Source organism: Takifugu rubripes, chromosome 1 (assembly GCF_901000725.2).
Source record: "Takifugu rubripes chromosome 1, fTakRub1.2, whole genome shotgun sequence".
NCBI lineage: Eukaryota > Metazoa > Chordata > Actinopteri > Tetraodontiformes > Tetraodontidae > Takifugu > Takifugu rubripes.
This window is the reverse complement of record NC_042285.1, coordinates 907,851-932,470: the sequence shown is the minus strand read 5'-3', so window position 1 is coordinate 932,470 and position 24,620 is coordinate 907,851. Positions and strand designations below refer to the sequence as shown.

General features: G+C 50.9%; 3 protein-coding genes across 9 annotated transcripts; 2 read left to right on the top strand and 1 right to left on the bottom strand.

Moving 5' to 3' along the window:
* Positions 1 to 3,677: 3,677 nt before the first annotated feature.
* Positions 3,678 to 14,084, bottom strand: LOC101068567 (regulator of G-protein signaling 9). Of its 6 annotated transcripts, none has more exons than XM_029850084.1 (20): positions 13,893 to 14,083; positions 12,936 to 13,032; positions 11,175 to 11,225; positions 10,970 to 11,076; positions 10,516 to 10,567; positions 10,333 to 10,391; positions 9,254 to 9,330; positions 9,031 to 9,112; positions 8,511 to 8,573; positions 7,826 to 7,855; positions 7,679 to 7,740; positions 7,065 to 7,178; positions 6,884 to 6,999; positions 6,716 to 6,803; positions 6,429 to 6,567; positions 6,281 to 6,363; positions 6,047 to 6,164; positions 4,800 to 5,203; positions 4,522 to 4,728; positions 3,678 to 3,735 (listed from the first exon to the last, which is right to left on the bottom strand). In XM_029850084.1, exons 1-19 carry the CDS (start codon positions 13,959 to 13,961, stop codon positions 4,554 to 4,556), a joined length of 1,986 nt encoding a protein of 661 aa, XP_029705944.1. In that variant the 5' UTR covers positions 13,962 to 14,083; the 3' UTR covers positions 3,678 to 3,735; positions 4,522 to 4,553. The 6 variants fall into 6 exon arrangements, with proteins under 6 accessions (XP_029705944.1, XP_029705919.1, XP_029705974.1 ...); XM_029850059.1 differs by having other exon boundaries at positions 3,683 to 4,330; positions 4,525 to 4,728; XM_029850114.1 differs by having other exon boundaries at positions 3,683 to 4,728; positions 7,065 to 7,115; positions 13,893 to 14,084.
* Positions 14,085 to 14,677: 593 nt separating this feature from the next.
* Positions 14,678 to 20,136, top strand: LOC101065558 (guanine nucleotide-binding protein subunit alpha-13). Of its 2 annotated transcripts, XM_029850452.1 has the most exons (6): positions 14,678 to 15,176; positions 15,687 to 15,913; positions 17,778 to 17,828; positions 18,026 to 18,226; positions 18,312 to 18,689; positions 18,984 to 20,136. In XM_029850452.1, exons 1-5 carry the CDS (start codon positions 14,894 to 14,896, stop codon positions 18,681 to 18,683), a joined length of 1,134 nt encoding a protein of 377 aa, XP_029706312.1. In that variant the 5' UTR covers positions 14,678 to 14,893; the 3' UTR covers positions 18,684 to 18,689; positions 18,984 to 20,136. The 2 variants fall into 2 exon arrangements, with proteins under 2 accessions (XP_029706312.1, XP_003978181.1); XM_003978132.3 differs by having other exon boundaries at positions 14,682 to 15,176; positions 18,312 to 20,136.
* Positions 20,137 to 20,481: 345 nt separating this feature from the next.
* Positions 20,482 to 23,641, top strand: LOC101068796 (uncharacterized). Its single transcript, XM_003978146.3, has 5 exons — positions 20,482 to 21,007; positions 21,259 to 22,206; positions 22,296 to 22,406; positions 22,466 to 22,582; positions 22,652 to 23,641. Exons 1-5 carry the CDS (start codon positions 20,998 to 21,000, stop codon positions 22,678 to 22,680), a joined length of 1,215 nt encoding a protein of 404 aa, XP_003978195.2. The 5' UTR covers positions 20,482 to 20,997; the 3' UTR covers positions 22,681 to 23,641.
* The last annotated feature ends 979 nt before the right edge of the window (positions 23,642 to 24,620 follow it).

Genomic DNA, 24,620 nt, shown 5'->3' with positions numbered 1-24,620 from the left:
TGTGGAAGGATCTTTTATTTGGATCTATATGTTACGATAGCTCCCGAATGGACCAAACGGTGAATAATCTCACTGCCGACGCGTCGCGTTTATCCCTTAGTGCGACTGGAATTAAGGAATGTGAAGGTCGTTGGGTGAGGCCAGGGGCATTGAGCACTAGAGGGCACTTTGGCTGCTCTGGGGGGGGGGGGGACTCTTGTTGCATAGATGAAACCAGACAGTTGAGAGAAAACAAATGTCCGAGTGTGTGAGCGTCCTGGCGGTTTCGCTCCAATCAGAAGCTCTGCTGGCTCGTTTTAAAGTGTCCGAGAGTGCAGGGACCCCGCAAGGAGGGTAAAACCAGGAGGGGTTTATTGGTGAATTACCCCTCCGTCCACCACAGGCTTCATTTGTGCATTTCAAATCACGTCAGCGCCAAAAGCTGCAGCTATAATCATTCATGAACTCTTAGTGAAAGATTTAACACACACACACACACACACACACACACACACGCACACACTCGTAGCCACTCAGACATTCCTCCAGGTCGTGTTCGGTGAATCATCCTCTGACTTGACAGCTCGCTTTGTTGGAGGTCATGTTATTTTTAAGAAGCGCTGCGCTACCTGTTGGTGGAAACCTCCCTCCTGACAGCTCGGCTCAACATTTACAGTAGAACACAGACGCCTCACGTCCGTCACACGTCCTGAGCAACGTTCGACCACCTGGAGCTGCAACCGTCCCTCGGGGGGAACTCGGTTTCACATGAAGCTACACGCTGGTTACCGCGATTTAGCATGTTAGCGCAGTAGCTAGGTTAAGTACGCCAACGCCTCGTCAGGCCCCACCAAGAATCCCCCTGTGCACTGACGTCCCAGGGTGATACGCCTGCTGCCATCGCTCTGTTAGCTAGCCCAGCCTCCGCCGTTCGTCGTGCTGCATCATGCTAACGCTAAACGGTTCCCATGACCTCACGTCTCAGGGAGTAGATCAGGATCTGGGCTCGAACCCGCGACCTCCGCGCGACCGGAGCCACCAAACTTGGTGATTCACCTTTGAAACTGACTCGAGAACAGCTGAGCGAGACAGCGGAAGAGGAACGAGCGGGGAGAGGACGGGTCGAGCCAGAATTTCCCGAGCCCGTAATGAAGCTCTCGGAGGTCGGAGTCCGCGCCGCCGTTCCATTTTTTTCGGAGTTGATTAGAACCTGGAGGTCGGGGCGAGCTACGGTCTGCTAGCATTAAAACCAAGTGGCCACGGAGATGTTCTGAAACCTTAATGAGAGTTGCTTCAGTCATGCGGAGAGGAACCGTCAACCGCGTTATTCATTAAAAAGTTCCAGCTCCACTTCTGAGTTCCCTCTCTGGCGTCGGGCTGGACGTTAATCAGCCCAAGGTTTGAGCAGCTGGAGGTGGCGGTGGGACCTCCTCGAGGCTCCTGGATGGTGGTGCAGAACCAGGTCAGGGGACTCCCAGAGCAAGTCCAGGACCCGAGTCTGGGTGGCAGCTGCTGGGGAGATGTTTCTATTTAGGAGGTTTTTATACCCGCCTGTATGAATATGAGGGTGAAAACACGTCTGTATCGTCAGCGTATAAGGAGTGTGTGTGTGTGTGTGTGTGTGTGTGTGTGTGTGTGTGTGTGGGTGGGTGTGTGTGTGTGTACACTGGGGGACAAATGTTTAAACATGGAGGCGTGTGGACATGAATACTGAGCGAGGACAGCGGGACGATGAAGTGACACCAGAGTGAATAAAGAGCAGCTCGTGTTCGACAGCGGCGCCGGGGCTGAACGCAGACGCCTGATTGGCCCACATTTGTGGTATTTTTACCACCCAGTGGAACTCTTTGATCACAGTCACATGACAGCAACGGCGGGACGCTAGCGGGGGGGGGGGGTTACGCCCCGCCGAGGCGAGGATCCCGCCGGATGGTGCCCAGGACGCGGTCAGCTCCTCTCGGACACCTCGAGCGCCGTCCCGCCGCCTCGTCTTCAGCTCCGCCCACTTTAACCACGCGCTTTGAAAGCAAAAATAGCCGAGGAGCGGCGAGGCGAGAAAAGTGTCAGATCCATAAATAAATCGGCGCCATCTTTGAGTCGGGCTGACATTTTAAAGCCCGGCAGGTATTAATTCTGATTTTAGCCACGGCCGCACGTAAAGAGCGCGCGCTCGTGAGTGCACGTGCGCTCGTGCATGTGGACACGTATTACTCAGGTGGCAGCAGCGTAAACACACGTCAGCGTGGAAAAGAAGCATTAGTTCCATTAAAGCTCGTGCGCGGAGGTCAAAGGTTAAGGAGGAAGTTGGGTACGCAGGTGTGAGCTCACCTGTGCTGCGGAGGCCTCGGGGTCGCGGGTGAGTCTCTGCTCTTGTCAATCAGTCGGGTCACCAGGGCTGACGCTCTGGCGTGGGCGCGCTCGTGCACGTGCACGGGCGCCTTGGCGGCGAAGCAGCAGCAGGTGAACGTGAGACATTTCATTAGCTGCCTGATTCGGTCATTTATCATGTCGCGGCGAGGTCACGCATGTTTACGTCTGCAGGGGCTGGCCGTGCACGTGGCTGCGTGCGCGCGGCCGCGTGCACGTGCATGTGCGCTGCTTTATTTCATTCAGCCGGTTTCTGAGGCCACAGGCGGCGGCAGCAACGGCGAGCGGCTCCTCTCGGCGCTCGGCTTTGGTCAAAGAAGGAAAACAAAATGGATTCTCTTTCATCTCCCTTCAGGATCAAAGCCACCGTCTTTTCGTCTAATTTAGCTCGGAAATTAGAAATCAGCTTTATTTACGGTCAGAATCTGGCAGAGAACACAACAGAGAATCGATTCTCATAAAAACCCAATGAAAGTGATGATACGCGTGCACGCTGTGCACGAGAGACTGTCGGGTGATGCTCAGGGGTTTTAATTATAAAGGTGCCTTTTAATATATTCACACCTCTAATGAATGTTAAGCATGCTGCATAAATTCCTCTCTCCTTCCTCACATAAAGCTTCAGTGGACTGAGGGTGGACGTCCCCGTGAGGACAACGAGACAGTGAAAGACGCCGCGCACGCGCACACGCACTGATCGAAAGCTCTATTGTGACCCAAGTTCAGCCTCATGCAAAACTCTAATTCTCGATCACAACTTTTCACTTAACTGAGAATCTTTCACACTACATAACCCGAAATATAAAATTTAATGTTTTTTTTATTAAAAGCTTAATCAGAGTGTTTAAAAGTTATCAAACTTTTAATCAGCTATTAAATTTTTGATCACTTTTTTAAAAGTGGTGTGTGGCCCTATTCCTGGGGTTACAGTGGCCTCTAGCGGCCAATAGTGGTTATTACACGGACCGAAAAGTGCACTTTAAACTTTAAACTTGCTTTACTGGCTTTATTTGTTGACGAACTAAACATCCTTCTGTCAGACTTGTGATCTCCTCCCAATAATGTTACATTTAGAAGTTTGGTTGTACTATGTTGCATTGTGGGGAGTGAAGTCTGTGTTCAGTGCGTATAGTTTTAATTATATTTTATATTTTCCAATATAGTAACTGCAACTGTAAATATGACAGAATAATTCTGCATTGTAAAAATCTGCAGAGAGGAGTACAAATACATCCAAACATAATTCTTGAAGCTTGCCAATATGTTCAGGAAAGTTTAAATTTTGACATTATTTTAATGTAAATAATGTCGTCATTAACGAGCAGAATCTTCTCGTTATAACAATCATTTTATTGAGGCACTTGACACAATGAAACGTACAAATCCATTACAACAAATCGAAGGATTTACTGACATTCCCGCATCTGTAAACGTGGTAAAGATGATACATTCTGACAGCTAATTGCCATTACGCCATGTGAGGCCCCCAGGAACCGGCTGATCCGTGCGGGAGCTGCGTTCATCGGGAACGAGGCCTATTAAGGTGCACACAAACACGTCCCTACTGCAGAAAACCGTCCAATAAGTAAAGCGACGCATTGTTCCACACAGGCAGAGTCTTCCTGCCCGCCAGGAGGATCATCCTGTCTCACGTGTGCACAAAATTCCTCCTAAAATTCCTTTTCAGGCTTTCCAGCTCAACACACACCTGCTTTGTTCAAACCTCTGAGAGCAGGAAGGTGTGTGAAGCAGATAAGGCTGCTACCCAGGGAGGTTTGCATCTAAAGGCTACGGGACGAAGATTCTGACGCGCTCGTGTGATCCGACAGCCTGGAATCCCGGAGAGGAGCCGGGGCCTCACAAGCCAAACATCCGCCATAAACAGCTGCTCACATCTGTAAGGGCTGAAGTCAATCAGGCTGCAAACCGGCTCCAGCCGTCAGGTTTGTCTCCACAGAGCTGCGGGACTTTAGGTCGTCACCACCTGAGGATGGAATCAGGCTAAATAAACACGTACAAACTTACGTTTTCGGCGCCGGGAAGTCTCTCAAAGTTTAACAGTGGAAACATTTTGGGACAGAAATGCAGCTGTAAATACTGTTGTCCTGCAGCTGGAGCGTCCCAGTGTGTGTGTGTGTGTGTGTGTGCGTGTGTGTGGGTCAATAAACACAGACTGACAACACCCTCTGCAGATATCTGAGGCAGACTCAGTCCACGCCGTTCTGTGGCGTGAGGCTCTCCCAGGGGCAGATGATCTCTTTGGCTCCCACTGCTCCTCCTGCTCCTGCTCTTCCTCCCACCCTGCTCTCCTCCTCCTCATCCTCGGACTCTATGGGGTAGATTCGGCACTCGGGAGGAATGTCGACTTTAATCTGGAAGAAACTGGGGGAGATTTCAGACGTCCTGTAATATTCGCCTCGCTGCTGTTTCCAGGATGACGGACCAGCTTTTACCTGCTAATCCGTCTGGGTGGCGCCTGGCCGGGCCGGTCCGGGCCGCTGGGCCGGTCCGGGCCGCCGGGCTGGACGCGGCTGCTCGTCCCGGCAGCGGACGGACACGTGGGGGACAAGCTGGCGAACACGGTGGACGGGGCGCAGCCGCGCCTCAGCAGGCGTCTCAGGGACAGCGCCACTCGAGACCTGGAGGCGGGGCCCGGGGTCGAGGGGTCCCTCCTGGCCTCGCCTTCGCCGGCCTCCGCCCGCCGCTCCGAGGCGGACGTGCTGTCCAACGCCACGCTGATGGGGGACGGACAGACCGGAGCGGGGCCCGCGAAGGAGAGCGAGGGGGAGGCAGAGGGGAGGTCGGAGAGGCCGGTGTAGATGGCGAGGTGGGGGAGGGGGGTGGTGAAGCGGCACAGCTGCGGGGTCAAAGGGCAACGGAGGCAAGTCACAAACTGGAACTGAGAGTGAAAATGAATTCATGAAAAATGAGCTTTTCCAAAATAAAATAAAGGTCCAAAATAAAAGCAGAAGCTCTGATTTCTCGCCAGGAGCAGCGACGTGACGTGATTAAGCGCCGCGTTGCTCGTCGGCGATGATTCGCGGCCACAAACCACAACTAACGGAAAATAAAACACACAGAAATATAAAAAGATGGATTGAAATGAAACATCAATATGCTCTGATTGAGCTGCTTTATTCTCATGTTACATATCAGCTGGTGATGACATCAGCACTGACGACTGTCACATGTTACCTGCCCTAATTATGGGACTGTGAGCACATAGTTGCAGGAATATTATGGTCTGGATTCAGTCCTCAGTTTGGTGGTGAATAATGACGAAGCTAACGTGTGTTTCAGTGCTTCAGATCGGCTGAATCGTCCGTTTCCTACAGATAAAACCGGTTTTTGAGCATCGATGAATGAAATGAGACGCCGTGACAACAGAACAAATAAACAAGAGGACCAACAAATAAACAGGGGGTGGTTCATGTGTGTTTTATTGACTGGAGACATCACAAACGATGGTGAATGATGAGAAAGCTGAGGTCACACACGGATCCGGTAACATATTGTGCTTGATATTACAGGGAATCAGTGGGAAGGAAACCAGGAATATCCTGCTGAGGATAGCCGTTCAGGAAGCTTGGAGACATGTGTCAGTTCAATAATAAGAAATTCAGGTGCTGCTCGCTGCTGCTGCTGCAGCGGGACGAGGAGGCGGCGCCTCCTTGGCCTGTTTACTGAGTTTGCTCATAACCTGTGTGATGTCCACGTTGGCGGCCATCTTGGCCTTCTGCTCCTGCTCCTGCTGCTGCAGGATGATGGGGCTCAGGCTGGGCTTCCTGTTCTTGGCGTTGTACTCCAGCTGAGCCTCGCTGAATCACGAGAGAGAGAACACAGGTGTTTTTGCCCTCCTACCTGGTCACATTTTCATCTCGCCCCACGTTGGACCCGCTAGCCAGGTTAGCATGCTATTAGCTGGAGGTCTTACGTGAACTTGTGCTCCTCCGGACAGGCGGCTTTCTTCAGCGTTTCCTTAAAGACCGGTGATTTCAAGTAGCGGCCGTACGAATCCTGCCAAATGCTCAGAGTCAAAGCGTGACCTTCGTCTCCGGCGCCGCTCCGCTGCGTTTGCTCACCTTCTTCATCAGCATGTAGATGTGGGTTTGGGCCGCGTCCAGCACGTATCTGTGTGGGTGTTTCAGGCCTTTTACTGTGATTTCCATCGTATTTCCGTCGATGTTGATCCACCGCGGCGCCCCGCGTGCCAGGAACGTCCTGAAAACACAACAGGCGGCGGCGTTGGAAGTGCCGTGACCCGCTTGGCACATTAACGCTGGCGTGATGGACCTCATCAATAATATCCAGGTAAAATTTAGCAACAGTGACTGAAATATTCCACGTGTCAAATAAAGCAGCACGGTACTTGTAGATCTGCTCGGCTTTCTCCTTCATCGTGGCGGCGGTTCCCCACTTCAGATCCTCACAGCTCTCCCAGAATGCCAGGTTCTCGCCTTGGAAGCATCACAGCAGGGAGAAACTGTCCTATAACCCTGGTTTAAAGATGTTTAAACTGTTTAAAGATCAACCATACCGCTGAATTCCTTCTTCAGGAAGAGCCTGAAGTCGTTTCGTCCCCGAGGGTCCGAGAGCAGCTCCCTGAAGCTGAACGTCCACCGCTCCACCCGCGTCTTTGTTGGCGTCTCCACACTGTCCCAACGACAAGCGAGGAGTTAATGGGGGGTCAAATCCCTCTGGATGGTCAGCTGGCTCACTTGGGCATGTTGAGGGTCCAGTTTGTGACGTCATCGGTCTGCCAGGGGTTGCTGGGGAGACAGGCGGACAGGAAGGGGTCGTGGCTGCTGTAGGTGGCGCAGTACTTCACTATCCTGGGAAACACAAACGTGCATCTGCGAGGCTGGAGCAGCACATTTATCTGAAGTGTGCATCAGCACCACGTGATTGTCTGCACGGAGGGGAGGAAATGAGGCCCTGGACAGGGACAAGCGTGCACTTCCTGGTTACACACCGTCCACATTGATTAAATTAATCAACAAGAGCCAGACGTGCACGTCCGCTGGTTTATGGGGGGGCGACAAAAATGTCTGGGGGCAGTTGTGGAGCTCCATTGTAGCTTGATTTAATTCAAGGTCACGTCCCCTGCAGCCGCATTCATGCATCATAAATGACCACAGCAAACTATTGGCGTGCGCGTGCAGAATATAAGCTACTCAATTCATATTTACTGTCAACCTTTCGTGATTGTTAACAGCATTTTTGTACATAAATGCCACTTCTGTGCAAGGCAGTGATGAAAAGGATCCTGTAATGGGCAACAATCGCGTGTTATACTGGTAAATAAATCCATGAGTAGGAAGTACTAGCTTACGCGCCGATGGACACCGACGACTTCACTCTGGGCCTCATGATGGACTGTTGGGTGAAAATCATCTAGGGGGAGATGGTGGTTTAAAAAGGTGAGAGGGAAACTTTTCTGGCCTGTTAGAAACAGAATATGTGATAAAGTTTAACTCACGACTCTCTCGTAGAAGACGGGTGTTTTAGCCTGCAGGAGAAATGGTTTAAAGTTATACACAATGTCAGAAAAAAACCTCTTCAGATATTAATTAATCATCCCATTTAGATGTATTGCACATCTGTTTGTTTTTTGTTTAATTTTTTGATTATTTTAACATTCTCAGATTTGTTATTTTGTTTGGTGTGGTAAATTGCCTGTATACTACATTACCCATAATGCTCCACGAAGGGGGCCAGCCAAAGAAGGAAGTGATTAATTAAGGTTCTCAAAGATAGTGCCTGTCTTTAACGTTCTGAGGAATCTGAAGCTGCATTTTTACACCATTTCAGGATACGTGTTCAGTGTTTGAGATTAATAAGACAATATGATGTTTATAAACCATTAAAAACTAACGAGGGTTTTCATTATTTATCAGTCGTAGTGGCTGTTCAGGTTTTGCAAACCTTCTGTCTGTCCAACACCACCTTTCGAATCACCTCAACACACTTTTTATGTTGAAGATATGATAATGTTTGATTCAAAAGAAAAAATAAAGCGAGCCTTGAGAAATGCCTGCGGAGGAGAAGAAAGAAAAGACAAAGGAGTTTAATCAGCTTAAAGAAAATAGGGCAAATTATTAGAAACAGGACTTAATCATATGTGTGCGCTCCCATTTGAAAGGTCACACTGACTCACCTGTTACCTCATCAGCATTAGGATCGACTCGCCGGTCCAGACCATAGTCCATGGCACTCACCGTCCCAGGCTGCACACACACACACACACACACATGAAACATCATTAATATTTTGCCATCATCTTTGATTATTAAAGAAAGTCCACTGAGGATTGTGATCATGTTTCTTTAATATGAGCTCAATGTGAATTCATTCCCAGGTCTGTTGGTGCTCAGCCAGGCTTTTATGATCAAGATGCTTTGGAGACCAAGCAAAGCCACAGCACCACATTCTCCTGCACCGGGTGTGAAATATTAATCTGTCGTGACCTTTTCCTTTAACTGGACGTGCAGCAGTAACGAGGCGTCGTGGGTGGAGATAATTAGAAACCCGGGAAGAGAAGAGCTGCGATCTATTTTCACACGGCTCTGCCTGCCGGCAGGCTGCTGGTATCTACGTGGTCCTCGGGTGAATACTGACACCCATGTGTGCGCGTGTGCGTGCACGTGCACGTGTAGGTGCGTGTGTGTAGGTGCGTGTTCTCACCGGAGGTCTGTGCACCACCCAATAGGCTCTCTCCTGGCATTCAAACACCACACGGTCTGGCTTCCTCCTCTCCTTCGCAGCCCTAAAGACACACACACACACACACACACACACACACACACACACACACACACACACACACACACACACACACACACACATATATATAAATATATGACACCTCCATGGATCTAGAACTGAGGGCTGATGCTCACACACCCACCTGTACTGCTCCTTAGCCTGCATCACGATGAAATCCCATTTATGATTCATCCACTTGTGCAGGCGGTTGTACTGCTCCTGAGGACAGAAACGACACCTCAGGACTGTGAATGAAGCATGAACGGCTGAATGAAGCATGTAGGGCTGAATGAAGCATGAACGGCTGAACGAAGCATGTGAATGAAGCATGAACGGCTGAATGAAGCATGAACGGCTGAATGAAGCATGAATGGCCGAATGAAGCATGAACGGCTGAACGAAGCATGAACGGCTGAACGAAGCATGAACGGCTGAATGAAGCATGAGCGGCTGAATGAAGCATGTAGGGCTGAATGAAGCATGAACGGCTGAATGAAGCATGAACGGCTGAATGAAGCATGAGCGGCTGAACGAAGCATGTGAATGAAGCATGAACGGCTGAATGAAGCATGAACGGCTGAATGAAGCATGAATGGCCGAATGAAGCATGAACGGCTGAACGAAGCATGAACGGCTGAACGAAGCATGAACGGCTGAACGAAGCATGAGCGGCTGAACGAAGCATGAGCGGCTGAACGAAGCATGAACGGCTGAATGAAGCATGAACGGCTGAACGAAGCATGAACGGCTGAACGAAGCATGAACGGCTGAACGAAGCATGAACGGCTGAACGAAGCATGAACGGCCGAATGAAGCATGAACGGCCGAATGAAGCATGTGAATGAAGCATGAACGGCTGAATGAAGCATGAACGGCTGAACGAAGCATGAACGGCTGAACGAAGCATGAACGGCTGAATGAAGCATGTACGGCTGAATGAAGCATGAACGGCTGAATGAAGCATGAACGGCTGAACGAAGCATGAACGGCTGAACGAAGCATGAACGGCTGAACGAAGCATGAACGGCTGAATGAAGCATGAACGGCTGAATGAAGCATGAACGGCTGAACGAAGCATGAACGGCTGAACGAAGCATGAACGGCTGAATGAAGCATGAGCGGCTGAACGAAGCATGAACGGCTGAACGAAGCATGAACGGCTGAATGAAGCATGAATGGCTGAACGAAGCATGAACGGCTGAATGAAGCGTTCTCCCCCACCTGCTCGTGCAGCTCCAGGATTCCCTTTTTCCGGATGTTTCTTTTTGCCAGGTAAATCGCTGCGAGCAACGAGGGGACAAATCTTCACTGCTTGTAAAGCGGCAGAGCCCGAGTTTGATCGTTTGTCTTTATTTTCTTGAGTAAAGTGAGTAAACAGTGAGCTGCGTGTGCAGAGTTACTCGCCATAATCGGTGTCCTCGGCCGGCCATTGCTGCGTGGGCCAGAAGTACGGAGTCTGCTCGGGACAAAGAGCCGAGTTAGGCACCGGGGGGTTCATCCTATTAAATAAACCTGCTTCTTTCAGCCTCTAACGGCTCCAAACATAGTTGCACCTCTTGTATTAATTGAATCATCCAACATTTCTCCTGTTTCTTTCCGTTTGACACCTTTTTGCATTTGATTGATTGAATTTTGGTGATAATAATTGGAACATTGGACCTGTTGGGCCGACTGGGGGGAAAGGAGCGAAACCATAACGATAAAAAAGAACAATTAAAACTAAATTAGGTTCAAATGACGAATGAGCAGTGGTGAAAAGAAATAAGACCTTTTGTTTCCACACTTCAGCTGTTCAGAATTTCTGCTTATTTCACTAAATCTTGGATTGTTTCTCTGCAGATCTGTGGGGTGAATTTACCTGGAAGCGATAAAGCGAAGCATCAGCTTTAATAACCAAGCGTCGGTGGTCTTGAAGAGGGTAGATGTATCCAAAGGCCACCAGCATGGAGCCAAGGTTCCTCGCTTCTGAATAGAACCACACAAACGATTGACACAATCAATCAATTAACCAATCAATCAGTCGGCCAGTCAGTCAGACAGCACTGTTATTTAAGCGCTCTCACCTTGGGCGTCCATCTTAAATCTGTCCACCAACCATGAGATTAAGTCTTCACCTGCAGAAAGAAGCCAGAGGGAGACTTCAACATTTTTACCTTCACAGCAACTAAAGCTGAGTTTGGTTTGGTTAGTTTCATGTGTAGAGGATGGAAGAGGAATAAGAGGAGGAGGAGGAGGAGGAGGAGGAGGAGGAAGAGGAGGAAGAGGAAGAAGAGGTGGAGGAGGTGGAGGAAGAGGTGGAGGAAGAGGTGGAGGAAGAGGTGGAGGAGGAGGAGGAGGAGGAGGAAGAGGTGGTGGAGGTGGAGGAAGAGAAGGAAGAGGAAGAGGAGGAGGTGGAGGAGGAGGAGGTGGAGGAGGAAGAGGAAGAGGAAGAGGATGAGGATGAGGAGGTGGAGGAAGAGGAGGAGGTGGAGGAGGAGAAAGAGGAGGAGAGGAGGTGGAGGAGGAGGAGGAGGAGGAGGAGGAGGAGGAGGAGGAGGAGGAGGAGGAAGAGGTGGAGGAAGAGGAGGAAGAGGTGGAGGAAGAGGAAGAGGTGGTGGAGGAGGAGGAAGAGGAAGAAGAGGAGGAGGAGGAGGTGGAGGAGGAAGAGGTGGAGGAGGAAGAGGAAGAGGATGAGGAGGTGGAGGAAGAGGAGGAGGAGGAGAAAGAGGAGGAAGAGGTGGAGGAAGAGGTGGAGGAAGAGGTGGAGGAAGAGGAGGAAGAGGTGGAGGAAGAGGAAGAGGTGGTGGAGGAGGAGGAAGTAGAGGAGGAGGAGGAAGAAGAGGCGCACGGAGAAGAGGAGGAGGAGGAGAAAGAGGAGGAAGGGGAGGAAGAAGAAGAGGAGCACGAAGAAGAGGAGGAGGAGAAAGAGGAGGAGGTGGAGGAAGAGGCGGAAGAGGAAGAAGAGGCGCACGGAGAAGAGGAGGAGGAGGAGGAAGAGGTGGAGGAGGAGGTGGAGGAAGAGGAGGAGGAAGAAGAGGAGGAGGAAGAAGAGGAAGAAGAGGAGGAGAAAGAGGAGGAGGAAGTGGAGGAGGAGGTGGAGGTGGAGGAAGAGGTGGAGGAAGAGGAGGAGGTGGAGGAAGAGGAGGAGGAAGAAGAAGAGGAGGAGGAAGAGGAGCACGGAGAAGAGGAGGAGGAGAAAGAGGAGGAGGTGAGGAAGAGGAAGAAGAGGAGGAAGAGGTGGAGGACGAGGAGGAGGTGGAGGAGGAAGAAGAGGAGCACGAAGAAGGAGGAGGAGGAAGAGGAGGAGGAGGGGAGGAAGATGAGGAGGAGGTGGAGGAGCAGGAAGATGAGGATGAGGAAGATGAAGAGGAAGAGAAGGAGGTGGAGGAAGTACAGGACTGGAAAGGACATGGTGGGAGGAAAGAGGAGGCGCAGAATCCAGAGCCTGTGACTGACGCACCAGTCTGGGTTTCATCTCCTCCTTCTCACTGTTTGTTTCTGTCTCTGCTTCTTGCCCCCCCCCCCCCCCCCTCTCTCTCCTCCAGCCCCCTCAGCTGCTCAGTCATCAGCGCCCCCCCCCCCCCCCCCCCCCGCACTCCATGACTGTGAGGGTTGTCATGGAGATGCAATCTGCAGCTCTCAAGTTTGAGCCCCGAGCTCAGGTATCATCAAGTGAGACTATGCAGACAAACACTCCAGCGGCTGGACGACACCAGTGCTGCCGTGCACGTTTACCTGCCATGACGTGCACGTGTGCCGTTTACCTGCCATGACGTGCACTATCGTGCACTATTGCAGTGATAACCCGTCCCTGGGTGTGCTGCCGTGCACGCGTGCACGTTTACCTGCGATGACGTGCGGTATTGTTGTGATCACCAGTCTCTGGAGCTGGGACTTAACTCCGGTCTTCTGGTCCTGCATCTCCAGTATCACCTTCTCTGCCTGTGGAAGAGGGGGGTTACCATGACAACTGAGAAGGGGGGGGTACAGCTGGGGTCAGAGGTCACATGCCAACAAAGGAATGCTGTTCCCGGGTGATGATGGTGACGCACACGGAAGCTGAATGAAGTCTGACAAACAAAATTCGAATGATTCTAATGATTCTCGTTTCATCGCTGGTTACTGAGGCGGCGTGTGTGTGTGTGTGTGTGGGGGGGGGGGGGGGGGGGTGTGAACGTGCGCACGTGTGCACGCACTGACTCCCATGTTTGAAGTAACTTTGAAGTCATCCTGGAGAGGCGACAAGCACCAGGCTGAACCGGACCAAAGTGGGCATCATGGAGAGGGACGCTTTGTTTTTAAAGCTCGATTGTTCTAATTTCCAACTCTGTGAATGTGCAGCTGTTTATTCTCCAACTCCGATCCTGCTGTGGTGGCGCTCCCAATACGGGATTAACTTCGTTCCAGACCCTGGTCGGTGATACTGATCTGGGCTTAATGCTTATTAAACCCAATGACCTTATCACTGTGAAAAGGTTGCTACTAAATACTGTGCGACTGTCATTGTGACTGACAGGTGAGAGGAAACTTGTTTGTTTGGAGGTGTTTTCTGATGGCAAATTAAGGATTATTATTATTATCATCATCATTAGTGAAAACTGCTCGTCTTTCATTACGTTCTAAAGCAAAAATCACGTTGATTCTTTAAAGGTCTTTTGAGAATTCACACCTGTTGAGTAAAAGGCAATGAAATAAATGTTGCAGCAAAGCTTCAAACCTTGTAGAGGACAGAAGTAACGCGTTTATAGGAGCGTCTGCCAGAACATGGATGTCAACATCATGACAAAGAACGCCAGCCTCACCTTTTTGAGGCAAGCCATCCGAGGTCGGTACCTCTGCCCGTGATCCCGAAGGGTATTCCTGATGGTCATCGTGTCTGATATGGATCCCTGTCACACACATGCAGTGTTTCTGTTGGATGGGAGAGCACCGTGTGTCGCGTGAGGATGCCGGAGGAAAGTGTAATGATACAGATGCTGCGTTCAAGTCCTCTCCATGGTCCCACGCTCGTCTCGTTGGACATTGTGGGAAAAGACACTCACAGTCGTATCATCAAAATTTAATTGACGTCCGGGTTGACTTAATTTCGTGCACTTTGGGCCTGAGGTAAACACGGATAATTCAAAAACAAAACATCCGTGAATAACGATGGAGCGATTACATAAAGTCAGAATTGAAACAAGTGTTCCTCTTTATCTATAATTAATGTCAACAATCGTTCTTTTGTGCAAACATTTCAAGTTTATTGAATATTTCCTAAAGAAATAAATAAAGTTGGATTTAAATTACAGTAATTACATGAACGCATTCGAGTGTGTCCAACGTTTACGACGGCACCTGAAGGCAGCATGCCTCAAACGAGCGTCGCGTCAGCCAATCACAGCGCTTCGTGCTGCGTCGATACCAGTGACCACCAGCAGGGGGAGACAGTGTACAACCATATCGGGTTACCAGGATTTCTTATTTTTAAAGATTTCCATTTAAAATATTCAAAGCAATTCAACTACACGTGTCGAAAACAAATTGGTGTGTTATAGGCATAGGGTCAAAAATTGTTTTTACAATTTTGTAGCTTTTATTAAGTTTACCATTTTCTATTTGACGCCTCTGTAAACATATTTCGTGTGTTCGGTGGAGGATAAACTGCTTGGCTTGTGTTGACATGCACAGCCAGGCCTAAAGGCGTCAATATTGACCATTAACAGTCACAAACGCTACTTCCTGAGTTTAGGGAAGGGGCTTGGTCCCGTGCCTGCGCACCGAGAACGCGCATCAAATTTGTATCGATGAAGTTTGTTCGAACATGGCGGATTTCCTGCCGACCAGATCCGTGTTAAAAGTTTGTCTGCCCGTCTGCCTGCTGAACAGCAGCGAGGTCGAGCAGCTCCGAAAGTCCAAGGAGATCGACCGATGTCTCTCCCGGGAGAAAACCTACGTGAAGCGGCTGGTGAAGATCCTTCTGCTCGGCGCTGGCGAGAGCGGCAAGTCGACTTTCCTCAAACAAATGCGGATCATCCACGGCCAGGACTTCGACCAGCACGCCCGGGAGGAGTTCAGGGCCACGATCTACAGCAACGTTATCAAAGGTAAGCGTGGCCAGGTGTGCTGCTCGGCCGCATTCGTCGCTTTGGTGGCGCAGAAAAGCCTTAAAGTTTGCACATCTGTGTAGCCGCGCAGGGACCCACATAAACATACATCTGCCCCCGGCACACCCATGTGCCCCCCCCCCCTTCGTCTCTCAGCTACCCCGGACCTTTCGTTTCTCTGTTCTGGTCAACATGGCTCTAAAGGGCCGCTTGCCTCGTCGCCCCGCGGCCGTCGCCAGCCTCGGTTGCTCCACGGCTGGGAGGGCGGGGGCCCGTGGGGCCCGCGGAGGCCCCTCCGGGCCCCCGGGATGCGCGTCGGTCCCGCCGGGCTGCGCTCATGTCACATGCAACATGGACTCGAACGTGTATCCTGCTGTGTGTTTGGGGCATTAGCCAGGTTTAAAGCCCTTTCCAGAGGCGCCCATTTGCCCTCGCAGTTGAGGTTTTTTAATCAGTAGCTGCACACTTAATCTGACCTTTAACCCCCCCCCCACCCCCCCACCCCCCCAGGTATGCGCGTGCTGGTGGACGCCCGAGGAAAGCTGCACATCCCCTGGGGAGACAAAGACAACCAGCAGCACGGGGACAGCCTGATGGCGTTCGACACCCGCTCGGCGAAGATGGCGAGCGGGCAGCTGGAGACGTCCGTCTTCCTGCAGTACCTGCCCGCCATCCAGGCCCTGTGGGCCGACTCGGGCATCCAGAACGCCTACGACCGTCGCAGGGAGTTTCAGCTGGTAGGTGGCTGTGGTGGGAAAGGAAAGTGAAAGTCTATTCCTTCTTAATTCCTCCTCCTGGTACCTTTTGCCTCTGACATGTGACTGAAGGCACTTCCTGTTGACGCTCCTCGTGTCCATCTGGCCTTGAAGCCGATCGTTATCGGACGCGGCGCCGCGTTCGCTCGCCATTTCTGGGGCTTCTCATGTGTGTCGCCTGCTGTCGGCGTCGCTCCCCACCAGCGGTTCTTTTGTGATGCCTCAGAGCTCAGAACCTCCCACATGAGGCCGCCGTGAGACACCCTGAACGCCGCGGTTCTGTAACGAGACCACAGCATTAACCTGAGATGTTTGAGCTGTTGTGTAAGGCGGTGGGGGGGTGGTGGGGGGTGGTGGGGGGGGGGGGGTGGTTACCCTCACTCCGAGCCGGCCGCTCGGAGCGCTGCTGCGACGGGAGGAGGAATGAGCGATCGGAGCTGGAATGTTGATCTGTGGTTAAACGGCTTTTCGCTCCAAAACAGATTTCCACTCACAAACGGTGGCACGACGAGCGTGCACCAACCCGTATTTACCCCTCGGCCCGACTCTGGGGGGCTGCACAGGCACCTCGGCGGACGACCGTCTCCTCCTATGGAGCCTCGATCGTTTAGAATCGGACATTTCGGTGCTGATGGTCTAAACATCTGCTTGGGTGCCTCATCTGGTGGCCACTCCCTCCCCGGGCTCGTGCACGCTCGCCTCCTCCACGCACGTCGCTGTTAATGCTCCTGACGAGCGGCTACGTGCGTGCACCTGTAGCAGACTAGTGGTGCAGACGGGCTTTATTCTGACAGAACTGCTCAGAAAAGCCTCTTAAACGTGCTGATTTTCCATTTATTGGGTTTTTTAAGCCAAACCAGGACAAGAAATGGAACAAAGGGGTGTTTGAGTGTTGGGCAGCGTTAACTGTGAACCTTTGTTACCCCGGTTATGCAGAGACAGGGAAGAACGAGCGGGTTTCCGTGGGCTCTCGCAGGCCCGGCGGTGCCGCTCGCTCTCCTGCGTGGATCTGGTGGGATGCTGCTCTGCTTTTGCACGCTCAGCACGCTCTGGCGGGTCTGTTGTCACCCTTTCACGATGAACAGAAAGTTCTCGGAATGGTTGCTCTTCTTGTTTCTCTTCTTCTTTTTTTTTTGTTTTTTTTTTTTAGGCGACGAACTCAAAATCAGCTCTTCGGTCAGATTCGGGCGCTCCGACTGGAGCCCAGACGGAATCTGTGGCCAGAAGTGGAGCGTAGCTGTGCTGCCTAAGCCAGGCTGCCGCGCCTCTCTGCCCCCCCCCCACACACACACTTCCCACCTCTGCACACACTCGTGCGCACGCACAGGTTTTTCCAGTCAGATGAGTTTTTTCAAACATCCAGTGGTAAAGGCAGAGCGGCGCTCCGCGTCCCGGAGCTCCCGCACGCGCCGAGACCTTCGTCAACATTTACGTTTGAAAATGCGAAAAGAGGGCGTGGCTACGTGGCGTTGGCGCAGAATAACGCCGCCATCAAAGGCCTGGCGAGTGCTAACAAAGCCTCTGGGGGTCCGGAGGAAGCCTATTCTGGTTTCTGCTGCCACCTTTGTCTCCACGTCCAGAGCGGGACAATAAAGGAATGCGTCTCCTCCTGGCAGCCTCGTGTCTGGGCTTGTAACGGCTGCACGCGAGCAGCATGAGAGCGGCTCAGAAAAACTCCCCTGCTTTCGCACACCAGCGCGCTTCTGTGTACATCAAAGGCTCTGGGCACGCACGTCTCCCACAACACCACATCGTGCATCCTGCTTCGGCTGGGCGGCGCCGCCTCAGACGTCAGAAATCCTCCGGTAGACGAAGCAGAGTAACAGAATCTCCTCCTCTGTCACAGGGGGAGTCGGTGAAGTATTTCTTGGATGATCTGGATAAACTCGGCGACCCGGTAAGTTGCCTCCGAAGACTCGCCCAGAATTTTACCGTTTCTTTAGGGTCAACAAACGAGTTGAGATGGTTTACACTCACTTTAGATTGAATCCGTTTGGATTCAGCTCGGCCGGTTTGGGTCACGTCCCGGGTTCTGGGTCGGTGTCGCCCCTCCGTCTCGGGCAGTAACGTGCATTTTCACTGGCTCTCCTCCAGACTTATGTGCCCAGCCAGCAGGACATCCTGCTGGCCCGTAAACCCACCAAGGGCATCCACGAGTATGACTTTGAGATCAAGAACGTTCCCTTCAAGATGGTGGACGTGGGCGGGCAGCGCTCGGAGCGGCGGCGTTGGTTTGAATGCTTTGACTCGGTCACCTCCATCCTCTTCCTGGTCTCGTCCTCTGAATACGACCAGGTGAGCTCAGACTTCCGCTGACTGGCACTTGTGATGGTTGGTCTCTGTGCACGTGTAATCCGTGTGCTCCCCCGACGCCGCGCAGGTGCTGATGGAGGACCGGCAGACCAACCGGCTCCGAGAGTCGCTCGACATCTTCGAGACCATCGTCAATAACCGCGTCTTTGTCAACGTATCCATCATCCTCTTCCTCAACAAGACGGACCTGCTGGAGGAGAAGGTGCAGAGCGTTCCGCTCAAGGACTATTTTCCTGAGTACACCGGGCCGGAGCACAGCCTGGCCGACATCCAGGCCTTCATGGTAGAATGTTTCCGGGCCAGGAGGCGCGATGCCACGCAGAAGCCTCTCTACCACCACTTCACCACCGCCATCAACACGGAGAACATCAGGCTGGTGTTCCGGGACGTCAAGGACACCATCCTGCACGACAACCTCAAGCAGCTCATGCTCCAATGACCACAGGTGAGCGGCGAGGACCTGAACGGGGGGGAAGAACCGGCCCCTTTCTTCCGACGAGGACCCCGGAGGAGACGAATTCGACAGACGTTTTTATATTAGTTTTTACACTCCTCTTTGAAGAGTTGGCCTTCTTGTTGTTTTGGGGGCGCAGTAAGTGGGACGAAGTGACCGTAGTTGACAGGAGCGAGCAGGCGGCGGCGAGAGCGGTTGGATGACATCTGAACTCTGCCGCTCCGTCTTGGGACTTTGACCAGAGGACTATCTGACACACTGAGACTTGGACTTCTTGACTTGCAGGGTGTCGGCGTTGAGGCGACGTGACGGCGGCGTTCGCTCCGGACCGCGCTGCTATTTCCACGACGCTGCCAGTGCCACGTGTGGAGGCCTGGCGATGCGCCCACGGCCCGAATCCTGCCCGGTGGCGCCGCTCCTCCCGCGGCCCAGCGAGGGAGGCGAAGGTCCGGGGTGCTAACGGCTCCGGCACTGGCTGCTCGTCTGTGGAAAGATGCTTGAAAAGGGCGCCGCAACGAGACTGAACCCACGAATGTCGACTTACGGAGATCTGATTACTGTTGAAATCCTGCGTTTGTGCCTGTGCGTCTATACAATTAATCTCAACTCCCTTATTCTGTGTTTTTTTTTTTTTTTTTTTTTAATGTAGTTCTAGAGGGCAAAAAGATCTTAATTAGCACATTAATTCCATGTGCCAGCGAGTGAAATTTCAGTCCACTTTTTTTTCTTCTCAGGGTTGAGTGAAAACTGGCATTAATGCTTTTGTGGGTTTTGGTGAAATAAATGAATTATGATCATCAGACGGATGCAGTCGGGCTTCCGCGTCGTTAGCTGGACGGTGCCTGGTGCTGTGTCCTCCTGGCTTTGACCTCCCTCCCCTTTATTCCACGGGTGATTAGGTGCCTTGTAGAGGGACAGCCCCCCCTTACCTGTTAATACCTGTACAGAGATTTGCTCTACTTGTTTTGAATATGCTGTAACCAACAGAGACGTGACCAGTCAGCTGAGGAGATCTGTGCTGCCACTTGTGGCCCAAGTGAAAATGCAATATTATGCAGTTTATTAGTTCCCATTTTAACACGTCCTGAATTTCTTTAGTCACTATTGAGAAGCTCCATTTCTGCCAAATCACCTGAGATTTTTGGGACTTCCCATTTCTCTTCTTAAGAACCATTAGTTTGCCCGCCCTTGTATATACTGTCATCTGTTGCCTTGTAAATATGTCCAGGTTTCTCTTCATATATGTAAATGATTGTAGAAAAGTCCTATTTTGTTTCCCATTTGGAACATGTTTCAAATCACTGCTTTCCTAATGAAGAAGAGCTTTTGATGTAGATGTTTTTGTGTAATTTCTCTTTCCCATCTTCTTGAAATCCATTCCTGTGACAAGTCTCATGCCACTGTAACCCTATCAATAAAATTCACTTTTCTAATATAATCAGTTTCTTGTTTAAATGTCACGCATATACCACAGAGAAGGTTTTTACCTGGCCTTCAACTATACGTCCTTGTTACATACTGGGGTTCGCAGTCACTATTACACACTTTAGAACTTTTGCATTTTATTGTATTTAGGCAAAATGGACTGACATTTCCATTCAAATGCGACAACTTATCCTTGAACAGATTTGAATTATTATCAACCAGCGTTGCTGTTGTTAAATCTGGGATGTGTTGCCGCCTTGTGCGGTTAGCTCGTGTGAACGCAAATCATGATCAGTGCCGTGGATAAAATTACGTGGTTCAACAGTAATAAAGTAAATAAAAGTGTTTTGCTGCACCACTAAACGTAGCGTTTGTACCCTAAAGGATCACAAACGAATTGATTGGAAGGTCTACGTAAATGCAACATGTGGCCACGGCAAAAGCGGAAGTACGCGGAAGGGAATCATCTCGATAAAGGACACAGGCCGTGAAGTAGCCACGCTACAGACAGACGCCTATTTTTTTTCGAAATATGTATCAAACAGCTTCCTTTTGTCCGTGTAATGTCAAACATATTTTTTAGCATCTACCGCTTAATCGCGTTGTAATACTTTAGCATGCCATTGTAAATATAACAAACATTTACTGTACATTTGTAGCTTTACTATCAGGCAGTTTAGTGGCCACCCGAAGGGTCCTTTCACAATCAGGACGTCTCCGAATGCGAAAATTGTGTAAAACTATATAAAAGTATCGAAACTGTGATTGTGTCTCTATTTAAATAGAACACCTCGTATTTGTATTTGGGGTTCATAAGTTTCTTATTCTAAATTCGGGTCATGCGTTACCTGGATTTACCGTTGTGACGTTCGAAATGAGCCCTGGTAAGTGTCAACAAGTAGTCGAAACAATATTGTTTTTCACAAAAATATCAGAGAAGCATCATTTTAAGATTTATTATTTTCATTTGTACAAATCTGTGTAAAATGTCATTTTAATTCAGTTCTTAAATGGATCTGCACTAAAGCCCCCACTGATCAGATGATAAATGAGTTATTCCCAATCAGTTTGTGCCAGTTATATTCTACATTATATCCTGCCTAAGTACAGAATGTTCGCTGGTTTTTCTCCTCAGAAGTGTGTCCCTTCTGTGGGAAAACTTACAAAAGGTTGAAGAGTCACCTGCCACACTGCAAGGCAGCCAGAACTCCTCCGATCAGCCACGAGGCTGCCCAGGGATCAGCTCAGCACCAGCTAAGCCACAAGAGTTCCCCACAGAAGCTGACGGGACCTCAGTCAAAGCAGAGTGAAACGGCATCACAGGCTGCAGCCTCGTCCTCTCCGCGGTCGGCATCAGGTCCATCGTCGGCGAGGATGAAGACGCAGAAGCTGTCCGAGCAGATAAAGGCAGCACTTGTGCCGCCTCAGCCTCCACGTCCCACCACCTCCAGGACCAAACGGAAGACTGTCCACGGGCTATTGGAAGCAGCCCCAGAAGGAACGTCACCAGCCCAGCATGTGACCAACATCGCTTCCCGACCTGCCTCTCAGCCCACGAGCAACAGAGGTTCCTCTAAAACCAAAGATTCAGAGGAACAGGCGACACCAGCTGTGTCTGTAATCCAGAACTTTAGAACTGATGAGAATATCGTAAAACCCCGCGTAAGAAAGACCGACGTGGTAACAACCAACGGGGAAATTGATGATTTATCTGTGAACACGGACTCAGGGAATGGACATCAACCCAAGATTATCCTCCAGGACTTAAGGGCCATGTTGGGCCGAGACAGGAACCGCCTCAAACCCAGCAGGCCGAGCATCTTGGTCCAGATTCACCCGTCTGATCCCAGCACAGCCAGTTCCTCCCTCAGTCAGGCCCCCCCTGCCACAGGAGACCCAGGCGACCAGTCGGTCCGCACCGGTTCAGCCTCACCGACCCAACCGGCCCTTGCTCCCGGTCGTCTGTCCTCTCAGGTGCACCGAGCCATGAAGGGACTCTCCACAGAGCCTCCTGATGGGCCCATGAAAGAGGCGAAGCCCCTCGAGGGCAGGAAACCCACATTGTCTGATAGCAGAACTGAAGGTTAGTGGTTGGGGGGGGGGGGGGGGGACTCTCAAAGGTTCGACACAGCCACTCGTTTAACACCTGAACCCACCTGTCGTCTGCCGCAGGTGTTCTGGCGCAGCAACCTCTGGCCCAGGTGAGGCTGAAGGACCTCCCCGAGTGGCTGGCGTGGAAGACGCCCACCCGGCCGAGGGATTTAGTGGAAATGGTGCATAAAGGTGAGCTGAAGGAGATCCCAGGTGCGTGGGCGGGTGTGACCCAGCTGTCTCCCCCCCAGGCTGGCAGTGGTACTACAGGAAGTATATCGACGTGAAGAGAGGCGGCGTGGGAGGGGTCGGCATGCTGTTGGCAGGGTACTGCCTGCTCGGCTACATCTGGACGTACCCACATATAAGTAAGTGAGGCGACTCTGAGGAGCTCCGCCGTCTCACGTGGATCACCGTTGGTGTTTGTTTATTTCCAGAGCGTGATCGCTGGAGGAAGTTCCACTGAAGAAAAGAGGTTTAGTCTGGCTCAATATTGGGGGCTTTTTAAAAATTCTAATTGTTAAAAACTGCCCAACGGCTCACATAAATGAAGATTTTGTGGAGTTTTTTTGCCCTCAGTGTTGTTGAAAAAAATCAACTTCCAGTCTGGACTGGTTTTCTGGCAACAGGAAATAGCACGTTACATCCCTGGAGGGGGTACTCTAGTTACTATAAACACTTTAGCTACTAAAAGGCTAAATCATACTTTAGTTTTTTTAACAGATGAGTTGCCAGGGAGCGCGTTGTAGCGCTCTCTCCTGCCTTTACATTAACTCGGTCTTGAAGCATGTTAAGTCCAAGCAAATCCTGAACATTTTCCTGTTTGTTTTAATCTTTTTAATTGTCTCCACTGAGCTTAACCTCTCGACTGAAGCCATCAAACTATTGTTATTTACATTTCATATTTATTGACTGATCCGGATGTAGCTTTAGATTTTTTCTAACTTGTAGTTTTGGTAGCAAAGATGAAGAAAGTCCTTTGGGGGTGCAGTTCCCCGGGGCGCCGCTAGATGTCGCTGCTGTCAAACTCAAACATTCGGGCCAGTTTAACGTTTGCTGTGCGACTCTTGGTCCGGATTTTCAGTTGTGTAAAAGGAAATTCTGACTTGTGCTCGTGTCCGTGCACGCCGAGCACGTGGGTGCTGGTTTACATGGACACGGTGGGATCAGAATAAAGGAGGCTCGTGGAGTCCGGAGCGGTTTCTCGTGGATTCCAGATAAATTTATTGACTCTTCGCTGCTGTAGTGAACACGAAATAGCTACAATTGCAGAAATGACGGTATTTTTGTAACTTTCCCCCGATGCGTGTTTTTTTTGTTTGTTTGTTTTTTGCCAACACAATAAAAAATAATTTCCATTTTCTTATGGTTTCTTTTACATTCTTTCTCTCCATAGAAAAATTATAAATATTTTGTGTTTCGCTTTTCATTTTTATACAAAAAAACCCCCCCGACTAACTATACAAATCAAGTGAGGAACAAAAACAGTGAAATAAATGCAGAAAAACAACGTCTGCACCGGATCTCGGGCGGGAAACTCAAAGCACAGTACGTCTGTAGCAGCCCTCGGACGCCGATATGCATGGAGAGAAGATTCCACAACCATTCCTACTTTGTGCAAGCCCGGAACGTTCTTCGGATATGTGCTGCCGAGGCACGTCTTGCAGCAGCCACCTGAGGAGCACCTAAATCTGACCTTTGCTCTTCCCAGTGTGGATGTCAGAGGTCAACAGGCAGAGATACGTACGCGTGGGCGGCGGCGGCCACTGGCACTGGAAACAAAACGCCCCCGCCACGAAAAGGCCTCCAGTCTGTTCTGGAGCAGATTTCACTAAGCTTCAGTGGGAGAGCGGCCCCGCGGTCCGGAACCAGGCCCGTCAGGACATTAATGAGCGCTTTGGTCCCCTCTCCCATTTGGTAAAATTTGACTTCCGGGATTAGTGCGGGCTGGCGGCGAGGACGCCGGCCCGGTGACCGGTCACCAAGGTCCAGCCCAAAACGCTTCAGTGCACAGAGAGCTGCTGGGACAGGGACCCTGGACGCGGGGACGCTCTCTCCCAGGAGGACATTTGGTCGTGTTGCTGAGAGGAGAGGAGATGAGGGGCGACGGCGAGGCTAAAGCACAGTCACAGACACGTGCACGGCTGCGCGTGCGCGTGGCGGGGGGGCAGTTTAACACACTGCATGTACAGGTAGTGGAGCACAGATATGATCAGTGTCGAAGGCTGCGTACAATCAACCCCCCTCAGTGTTCACAGAGGCAGGAAACAAACTGCATCTTAAACGTTACTTTAAGAAAAATGAGGAAATGACGCAGATTAAAAAGAACAACAACAAAAAAAAAAACACGTGGTAACACAGGTGTTCCTCAATCTGAGGGCCGAGCGCCGCCGACACACACACACT